The following is a 10758-nucleotide window of genomic DNA, read 5'->3' as shown; positions in this document are numbered from 1 at the left end:
CAGTAACACTAAATCAATCCCCCGCATCTGATTAGAATTTACAGAAATTAGAATACAAAGTAAAATCATAATTATTTTAATAGAATGGTTTTTAAAATGAGGTATTGATAGCAAGAGTCCCTCCGAGCCAAAAATCATAAAACCAATGATACTTTAAAACATTTACCTGTACAAGCGTTATGAAAGACAAAAACAAGCATCGATACAAAGTAGTTTGGCAATTTCAAATGCCAGTTTCCCCTGAAGGAGTCATCAGCATTTTGTACAAAATATTTTTAATGATGAAACATGTTTAAGCTAATCAGAGTTCAGCTTTTCTACACATGGATTCATTCTTTATAAAGTAGATATATGAGTGACATTCAGATTAAGTTAACATTTCATCAGTATTTATTCAAGCATAAGCTGCTTCTGGTAGAACAAAACATCTGCAAAAAACAATACCACACACCACACCAACACTCCACTGTGATATATTCTTCCTGCACCTAGCTTATAGAAATGTTTAATAGCACACACAGTTTCAATCAGGGAAGTTCTCCTCAGTCTTCAGAAATAAAAGGGTTACGCGTTGCATACTTCTCCGAATCATCATCCATCTGTTTGAAAAAGTAAATGTGTTTTAATTTGAGACTTGCTACAGTTTCACTTCTAACTTTACACAACAAGAATTTATTGGATACTTGTAATTAAAAAAGAACTATTTGTTCTTCCCCGTACTGGCTTCCATTTACAATCAATCATTGCTGACTAATTTTACAAAGTTTTCATCACTAGAAAGCTGCAAGAATAAGTTCCCTGACTTGGATTTCACCTCAGATAGTAAAAATGTGATTTATTTTTCCAATGGTACGCTAAACCCATTCATAAAGTCACAAAAACACACACCCCCACACTAAATTCTAACAGGACTGGACAAGGTAGATGCAGGAAGGATGTTCCCAATGGTGGGAGTGTCCAGAACTAGAGGGCACAGTGTGAGGATACAGGGTAGACCATTTAGGACAGAGGTGAGGAGACATTTCTTCACCCAAAAAGTGGTGAGCCTGTGGAATTCATTACCACAGGAAGTAGTTGAAGCCAAAACATTGAATATATTCAAGAGGCATCTAGATATAGCACTTGGGGTGAATGGGATCAAAGGTTATGGGGAGAAAGCAGGATTAGGCTATTGAGTTGGACAATCATCCATGATCGTGATGAATGGTAGAGCAGGCTCAAAGGGCTGAATGGCCTCCTCCTATCTATGTTTCTATGTGAAGTGTGAACTCCAATAAAGGCACTGCTATAACAAGTGTAGTGCTCAGCTGGAACTTTGCAAGACCCCAGAAAGCTACAGCACCTGAAAGTACCGTATGCAGGAAGTAGCAAGTGCAAAAGCAAGATGATAAAAATTTTAAATGCGCATTACATATCATGGTTGTTCCTTCTGCATCACCTGAATAATACACACTATACACCTCATTGTCCAACTCAAAATTAAAACAGGTAACAAACATTTATCATGGTAAACATACAGATTCCACTTACAATATTTACCTAATGGAAGCAGCATTAGTTTAAATTTTCTAGGGGACTAAGTGCCATTAGAGGTGGAAGAATATTTAAGTCGCCTTAATACATTTACCGTAAGAAAATATTTTAAAGGGTGTTTCAAGAAGAACTTTTCTCTTAAATACACCCAGATATTAAAGAGAAATGGAAGATAAGTTGTCAAAGCTTATGTAAAAGGATTTCAAGAATTTGTAATATATGAAGGTAAATTTTACTAAGACTTTAAAATAAATTCCAATGTTTAAATGGAAGCCAAATGAGAAAAAGAAACGTAGAAGTGAAAAGGGTGAAGAAATATACCGAGTTCACATGTATAATTTTCTGAAAGTCTGAGTGCAGATAAAAAGGTTAAACGTTAATAGCACCTTTAAATAAGAGTACACAGCTCAAGGGTTAAGGTACAAATTTGTCTGTGGTAGTTTGGGGCACTCCCATTACAGAATGGATATTAAAGTGACAAAGAATATAAAACAATGATCCAGAATACTGGAAATCTGAAATAAAAATAAAATTGCTTGAACATGCAAGGAATAGAGGGATATGGACCAAGGGCAGGCAGAAGGGATTAGGTTGATTTGGCATCATGCTCAGCACAACATTGTGGACCGAAGGGCCTGTTCCTGTGCTGAACTGTTCTAAGTTCTAAATACGGAGCAGGTTCTAGAAGCATCTATGGAGAGAAACAGGGTCAATATTTAAGGTCTGTGACCTTTCTTCAGAACTGAGAAAAGTTAGGGATAGAATAGGTTTTGAGCAATGGATGGACGAGACAAGGTCCATACAGGCCTTCCTTTGGTCCTTGATCCTTAAAATTCTTTGGAAAATGGAGCATGGATTGGGTCGCCACAAACTAATTGAAGTAGAGACCACTGCATATTTTAAGAGAAAATTGGATAAAATATTGAAGCAGAGGAAAATATAAGGTTATCAGGAGAGAAGTGTTTTGGATTGTCATAGTAGAGAACCAGCACATGCACAAATCAGGATTGCAAATCTCTTCCCTCCCCCTTGCGAGTGGGATAACAAAAATCACAATATTTTTGTAGAGATTTTAAGGAATTTACAAGTTACCAACCCTTCATAAAAAAAACTTACTAGTACAATCTGTCCAAAATATCTGCTTACTGCTTAGACCACACTGTGCTTAGCTTCTGACTTTTTGTGGCAGGAAACGAGCTTCCCATGGCGCATAATATACTTCTCCAAACTTTCAATAATGCTTATAACAATCTGTAGAACATCTGGTGAAATTTGAGGATGATTCTTAATGTTGTACAGTTTCTGCATGCCACCCTCTTCAATCAGCATGCTACAATACCGGGGTGCTGTACAACAGAATAAAAAGTTGGGTGTTACTTTTGAAATATAATGAAGTAAAAATAATCTCTGCCACAGCATATGATAGATAATATGATGGATAATTGAGACTCAAAAACAAAGACTGTCCTGTCTGCAGTAATTCAGCTGGCTTATTATTTGAAATTCAATGGGACAATTTTACCTGAACCCAGGTAGTGGGAAACCGAGGAGAACAGATTGGCTGTGCATTTTATTCAGAAATAGCCAACCTATGTCTGTCAGATTCTTGCCTGGTGAGGTAGGTTAAAATTGTTTGTGTGTCAGATGAAAGAGCAGTTTGAAAATCATCAAGCAAGTTAAATTCTACAATTATGCTATCCTGGTTCTAATTTTGTATGGAACTGTGGCCAGAGGAAATGGAGCTGCATCTCATGAATTAACAGTTAATTAAAAATTGACATTCTAAGAAGACTTCATTATAAAAGGCTTCACTATAAAGGATTTTTGAAAAATACAAGAGATACCAGAAAATGGTCCACATCGTAAAACTTAACCCAAATTCATTTTCAAAATTAAGGGAAAACATCCACCATTCCTACCATTTTTGCTACAGACATGCTGCATTGCCCAGACAGCCCAAATCTGCACTCCAGGTGTATCAGAGCATTCCAACAATGGAAAAAATGGACTGAATGACCTGGAAATAAATTTTTATTCCATGTTAGTGGAAAGGAAAAAGAAAATCTGCAACTTAGTAAATATTTCATTACTGAGGTACATTACATTCGAACTGAGGCAAAGCAAGTTTGAGCTGTTAAATCACGTCACTTTCATACTCTGTTCCACTCTTCTCTTCTGAAGGACGGCGCCTACTCATTTAACATTCATATCTTTGCTCTCACATACATTTTCAACTTTTGAAACTAATTTGCCCCCAATTACAAATTGCTGCAGCAAGGCCAATGATAATAAAAGTTATTTCCATTATATAGTGCCTTTCACAACCTTAGCATGTCCAAAGCACTGTACAGTGTACAGGCATCTTAAAAAAGTCAGTCATAATATAGGAAAAAATTGCAACCAATATAGACACAGCAAGGTCCCAAAAACTGCAAGTAATCTATTTCAGTGTTGTTGACGAGGGATAAAATGGAGAACTCCTGTTCTTCTTTGAATAATACCATGGGATTTTTCATCTCCACTAGAGGGCATGTATATAGGAGTGCCTCAACATTGTTTCATTCAACAAATGGCACTGTTGACAATTCAGTACTGCATTGCTATCAGCCCAGGTTACGTGTTAACGTTTTAAAGAGGCTTGAAACCTTCTGATCAAATAATCCATACAAGTCACTTTAATAAATAAATGTTGACAAGAAATTTGGATACTGATACATTTTGAAATTGGCTTTAAAAACAAAAATACACAGAACTTGGCTCATGAACACATTTTATAATTATCCCTGAATCTGAGTTTCCTTCTCCAACTAAGTGAACTATGAAAAACATGAACATACCTGTAAGCTACCATTTCACAATCTGGAGTTGGCCAATTCAGAATGACAGAATGCTGAAAAGAAAAAAGGAAGTTAGCTAAACTGCCTTTAGATAAATAAGGCAAAATGACTGCTCTTTGGAAATCAGTAGGGCAAAAGGTTTTTGGTTATATAAAATAGGAATTGCAGAATAAATCACTTTTGTTGTACTTGTGTTCAAGAAGTACAATTTACTCATCTCTATTAAAACTTAGGTCTTTAACACACGAGCACATGGCACTAAAGAAAAATCACAAGTAAAGTTTTTTTTAGAAAATGAAGATATTGGTATTGGAAGACTAATGCCCCTCATGCTGCAAACATGGAATTTAAAACTCTCAGCATTTGGTAATCCCCGAACAAGGTGGTCTTGTTATTTTTGTATCACAGCAACAGCAGTTCAAGCCAGGTTGCTTCTCTCCGATTTTCATAAAGATCAGCAGTGGTCCCAACTGATCAAAAAGAGCAGACTAATAGTTTAATTTTTGTTGTAAAATTATTGGAGGTGAAGGCGAGTGAACAGCTTTTTCATGCATTTAGATAAACATGGAGTCCTGCCACTCCCTGACTCCAGTAATGAAAATATATACTGCTCTCAAAATTCAAATGCTTAATCAGAAAATTAATAAAATGAACATTGAATTCAATCTCTCTATCTATTTTAGTGTCAAATGCAGCAGTTGGCCTACCGTACTTAAAAGACCTAAGAATGCAATCATTACTATTTCCTGCCCCTGACCTCCACATCAGGGTGAAGTGAACTTTCAGTTGATAATTACTTAAGTGCAAGACAAAGCAGATTTCAAAATCTCCCAAGACGAGATACACCTTATTAATTTTCTCAGTACAGTTTACAGCTAAATCATTTCATATCTTAATTATAAATTAAGTGACTAGTTCAAAACAAGGAAGTCACTAATGGGATTTTGATCAATTGGGCCAGTGAGCTGACGAATGGTAGATGGAGTTTAATTTAGATAAATGCAAGGTGATGCATTTTGGTAGATTTAACAAGGGAAGGACTTACTCAGTTAATGGTAGGGCATTGGGAAAAGTTACAGAACAAAGATCTAGGGGTACAGGTTCATAGCTCCTTGAAAGTGGAGTCACAGGTGGACAGAGTGGTGAAGGAGGCATTCAGCATGCTTGGTTTCATTGGTCAGTAAGAAGTTTAACAACACCAGGTTAAAGTCCAACAGGTTTATTTGGTAGCAAAAGCCACACAAGCTTTCAGAGCTCCAAGAAAGCTTGTGTGGCTTTTGCTACCAAATAAACCTGCTGGACTTTAACCCTGGTGTTGTTAAACTTCTTACTGACCGAAGTCAGAGCTCCAAGAAAGCTTGTGTGGCTTTTGCTACCAAATAAACCTGCTGGACTTTAACCTGGTGTTGTTAAACTTCTTACTGTGTTTACCCCAGTCCAACACCGGCATCTCCACATCATTCATTGGTCAGAACATTGAATGCAGGAGTTGGGACGTCTTGATGAAGTTGTACAAGACATTGCTAAGGCCACACTTGGAATACTGTGTACAGTTCTGGTCACCATATTATAGAAAGGATATTATTAAACTAGAAAGAGTGCAGAAAAGATTTACTAGGATGCTACCGGGACTTGATGGTTTGAGTTATGGAAAGAGGCTGGATAGACTGGGACTTTTTTCTCTGGAGCGTAGAAGGCTGAGGGGTGATCTTATAGAGGTCTATAAAATAATGAGGGGCACAGATCAGCTAGATAGTCAATATTTTTTCCCCAAAGGTAGGGGAGTCTAAAACTAGAGGGCATAGGTTTAAGGTGAGAGGGGAGAGATACAAAAGGGTGGTGAGTGTCTGGAACAGGCTGCCAGAGGTAGTAGTAAAGGCGGGTACAATTCTGTCTTTTAAAAAGCGTTTAGACGGTTACATGGGTAAGATGGATATAGAAGGATATGGGCCAAATACAGGCAATTGGGACTAGCTTAGAGGTTTAAAAAAAGGGCGGCATGGACAAGTTGGGCCGACGGGCCTGTTTCCATGCTGTAAACCTATATGACTCTATATAAGATTCAAAAATAAAATACTCACTGGGCTGGATTTCACTGTCAGCTGTGAAACATAATGGCTCACCACTGAGCTCAAAGAAAGGTTCCCACAAGAATCCAAGCATCTCTATGATGTGGATTTCCCCTTTCTCCTCTTTGCTGTGAATATGGCACCAAGTCAAGGAGACTCCAGGCTGCCAGCAGCAGTGGTGTTGTCAAAAAGGGTGCGTAGCCTATCATACTTGCTTATTCTTAAACAGCAAATCAGTAGAATGTGCTAAATTCCTTCACAGAAAATAAATGTTTTTGACGTAGATAATAAAGCTTTTTTTAAATGTAGATTTATCATAATTACTCTCAGGCCCAGTAAGGCACCAAAACAGTGCATCCTCGAGGAGAGAACCAGAGATGTGGAAGCGCTTAGGAAGGGACTATCAATGTTTAGGGCCTAGTTAGGTTGAAGGCATGGCAGCCAATGTTGGAGTGATTAAAATGGATGAAGCTCAAAGAAACCAGAATTGGAGGGATGCAGACATCAGAGATTTATAGGTTTGGAGGAGGCTACAGTGATAGATGAGGGGCACGGCCATGGAGTGATACGAAAAAAAAATAAGAATTTTAATATCAAGGCATTGGCTAGACAAGGAACCAATGTAGGATCAGCAATCACAGGGCTGATGGGAGAATGGCACTTGGGGCAACTTAGGATACAACAGCATAGTTTTGATGAATTAGACTGGAAGATGGGAGGCTAGCCAAGAGAGTATTGAAATTGTAACCTACAGATCTCAAAGGCGTAGATACGGGTTTCAGCAATAGATTAGCTGCCCTTTTTTTTTAAACTGAGATTCTAAGAATCTCTACAGTACAGAAGGAGGCCATTTGGCCCATCAAGTCTGTACCGACCACAATCCCACCCAGGCCCTATTCCCATAATCCTAATTTACCTGCTAATTCCCTTGACATTAGGGTCAATTTAGCATGGCCAATCAACCTAACCCATGCAGACACGGGGAGAAAGTGCAAATTCCACACAGTGACCCAAGCCAGGAATTGAACCTGGGTCCTTGGCACTGAGAGGCAGCAGTGCTAACCACTGTGCCGCCTGGTGATGGTGAGGAAGGGAGGAATGAGTCAGATGATGTTACATCAGTTGAAATTAATATTCTTGGCTATGGTTGGCATCAGTATGCTTGTGAAATGCAATGTTTTCGAATGAATGTTTTCTATGATGTCATCAAGGGCAACACAGAAATGAGGGGACCAAGGACAGATTGATGAGGCCACGTCTGGACTACTGTGTAGTTTTGGTCTCCTTATTTCAAGATAAATACAACTGCATTAGAAGTAGTTCAGGGAAGATTCACTTAGCAGTGAAGAACTTATCTTGTAAACAGGCAAATAAGAGGTGAATTTTTTTCCAGCACTTTGTTTTTTTTTATTAAAAATAAGAATTCAGACAGAGATGAAGAGAATATTTTTCCCTCAAGAGGGTCATCAGCTTGTAGAATTCTCTTCCCTAGGGAGCAATAAGGCTGGGCAATTGAATCTATTCAAGGCAGAGTTAGATAGAATCAAAGGGTCATAAGAAGAGTCATCATAGAATCGTTACAGCACAGGAGGCCACCGTTTGGCCCATTGTGTCCATGCTGGCTCTCCTACAGATATATCACCATTCCTCTGCCCTCTCCCCACATAACTACAGATGGGCAGTGGCAAATGGAATTCAACGTAGAGAGGTGATGCATTTTGGGAGGTCAAACATGGCAAATGGATACACAATAACAAGGACACAGAACTGCAGAGGAAGTGAGGAACTTGGGAGTGCAATTGTACTTGAAATATTAATTCTATTTCTCCCCCCAGAGATATTCCCAGATCTGCTAAGTCTCTCCAGCACTTTGTTTTCAGTTTTGCTTTTATTGCATTAGGGAGTCAAGGGTTATGCGGGAGGTTGGGGGGAGAAGGAGTAGAGCATAAGAGAAAGTGGAGTTGAAATCACAACTAGATCAGCTATGATCTTATCAGATGAAAGAGCAGACTTGAGGGCTGAATGTCCTGCTCCTAGGTCCTCAAGGAACACTAAAAGACAGTGGTGTGGAACTATGGACCAGCAAATAAAGAATATTTGATTTCAATCTGGATATTAAACCATGGAAGTCTTTCACCTGGATTGATAGCATTAACTCAAAGGCAATAAAACGGTCTAATTAGTAGTAAAAATAAATGGTCCACACTAGAATTTTTCATGCAAATACATTTTACAAAATACAATGAAGCATGTACCAGCTGTTCCAGAAGAGAAGTTCGAAGATCAAGATCTAGTGTCCAGATATGCAGCCCACGGGATATCAAATGTGCAATTATTCCTGCGGCAAAGTAACTGACTTCCACTTCCTTGTTGTGTAGTAAAACACTAAAACAGAACACAAAGTACATTACAGGAACAAAGTTTATTCCTAAAGAATCTACTGAACAGAACAAAGACTACACATCTCCAAGCAGAAAAAATTAAATTTCAGCAAATCTTTTGCATAAGAAATTTCTAAGACTCAGAATCATCCTTGACAAGTTAAGACTTCACTGATCTACAATGGCTTCCCTCCCTCCCAAAATAATCAAATGTACACATTTCCTTCCGCTCTTTAAACCTCTGCATGGTTCCTCCCCACTCGGTTTTCAATGCCTTCCAACTTTATAGACCCTCTGATCTGCAAAAACATTAATGTCTCTGCCTCTTACCTATCATCTTTCCTTCATTTCATCCTTTCAAAAACACCAGTGCCTCTAGCTATCTGGCTTCCATTCTTGAATTCCTTCACTAAATCATTGCCTCTCCTTTAAAAACCTCCAAACCTGCTTCTTTCCCAAGCTTTCAATCACTCATTCCCTCCCCAAACTCACTGATGGCTTGATGTCAAGTTTTCCTTATGCCTGTGATGCACTGGAGGTTGCTTTATTATAGCTGTTATACAAATGCAAATTGTTAACATTCTCTCAAATCTTCAAATGTATCACCGACTCTCTGAAATTGGGGGATCAAAATAAATCATAGAAACTATTTGAAATATAATTCTACCACTGGATTATACAAGGTTAAATGAACCAGTTTCAACTTTTAATCAAAATGTGTCAAACACATCCCACAAATGACTGTTGTAGAAGCATAAACTCTTGCTGAATTACGATTCCACAGGATCAACTAATCATTTCCAGAGCTATTACATTTGAATGTTTCATCTCACTTCTAACCAAAACGAATACATAAATCTTTGTAACATCTGACCGACAAGTAGCCCCTTATTTAAAGGAAAATAAAACCCACCTATAGACACACAACAGGTGCATCAGCACACCAGATAGTACGATATATCACAAGCACATTCAAATAATAGAATGTTCATTTTTTTTAAATTCAAGAGCATTAACTTATTTTAAATAGCAAACATCACTACCACCACCATCTCTTCCAAAAACAGTCCCATTTGTTTATTTATTAGACTGAAGCAAACAAAATAAATGGACTTTGTTAGCAAAACTCAACGTAACAAATTCTTTCCAATCTCCAAATATCCTTGCCTAATAGGGTTGGGCTTTAACAGTGTCTCTTATAGTCAGTGAACTTAAACCTCAACTATTACAACAACATGCAACAAAAATGCTCAATTTCACAATCTCTTTCCCTTATCCTTTCAACTTTCAAATTTCAATCTCCAACATATTAAAATCTTTGATGCAACACATGCAGAAATTGCGTCATCACTAACTATCGTTTCCAAATTTGAAGATAATTTTAAAAATTGTTTAATCACCCCAAGTTCACAGCTATGGTCAATTTCATTAGCGAAAAAGTAAAGATCAAAATTTTGAAAATGTATGCACATTGTTCATTTCTAGTCAATTTAATTTTTTGGAAGTGATCATACATCCTAGTCTAAATGAGCAATGCAATCAGACCTTCCATAACACTGCATGCTCAGCCTTAAAAATTATTTATTTTGAACATTTGGCAGGAACAATACTTCCTACTCATTTCCTGCAGTTGCCTGCCTGGATGACAATTATTCCCCAGAATCAAGAATTTTAAAACTGAATAGTGGCAAAATAAATTACTACCTGATATGTTCAATAAAGTTCTTCTTCATCAGTTGAGGGTGGAGTTCTTTCACTTCTGCTATGTTGTTCTAAAACATAATCAAATATTTGAATGACTATTAGAAACTAAGTATCTTAAACAGATATTTGTTTTTTTGCCCCTGCTAAGGACATGGCTCCCACCCCTCCCCAAATCATTTTGTCCTTTCCCTCATCTCCATCCACCATTCTAAACTGACCGTAGGAAAGAAGCAC

General features: G+C 37.8%; 1 protein-coding gene across 2 annotated transcripts in view; it reads right to left on the bottom strand.

The window, feature by feature from the left end:
- Positions 1–60: 60 nt before the first annotated feature.
- zyg11 (zyg-11 family member, cell cycle regulator) overlaps positions 61–10758 on the bottom strand; it is a 43961-nt gene continuing 33263 nt past the window's right edge. The window contains exons 11-16 of one of the 2 annotated variants that reach the window (XM_078218583.1): positions 10525–10592; positions 8695–8824; positions 4371–4423; positions 3453–3550; positions 2680–2879; positions 61–599 (exon numbers count right to left, since the gene is read on the bottom strand). In XM_078218583.1, the coding sequence (XP_078074709.1) occupies positions 2683–2879; positions 3453–3550; positions 4371–4423; positions 8695–8824; positions 10525–10592 (546 nt within the window). In that variant the 3' untranslated portion in view covers positions 61–599; positions 2680–2682. Of the gene's footprint in view, positions 600–2649; positions 2880–3452; positions 3551–4370; positions 4424–8694; positions 8825–10524; positions 10593–10758 lie in introns of both variants that reach the window. The other variant, XM_078218582.1, reaches the window with a different exon arrangement.

Source organism: Mustelus asterias, chromosome 8 (assembly GCF_964213995.1).
Source record: "Mustelus asterias chromosome 8, sMusAst1.hap1.1, whole genome shotgun sequence".
In the NCBI taxonomy this organism is placed as follows: Eukaryota; Metazoa; Chordata; class Chondrichthyes; order Carcharhiniformes; family Triakidae; genus Mustelus; species Mustelus asterias.
The sequence above is the reverse complement of the archived record's forward strand: the minus strand, read 5'-3'. Positions and strand labels throughout refer to the sequence as shown.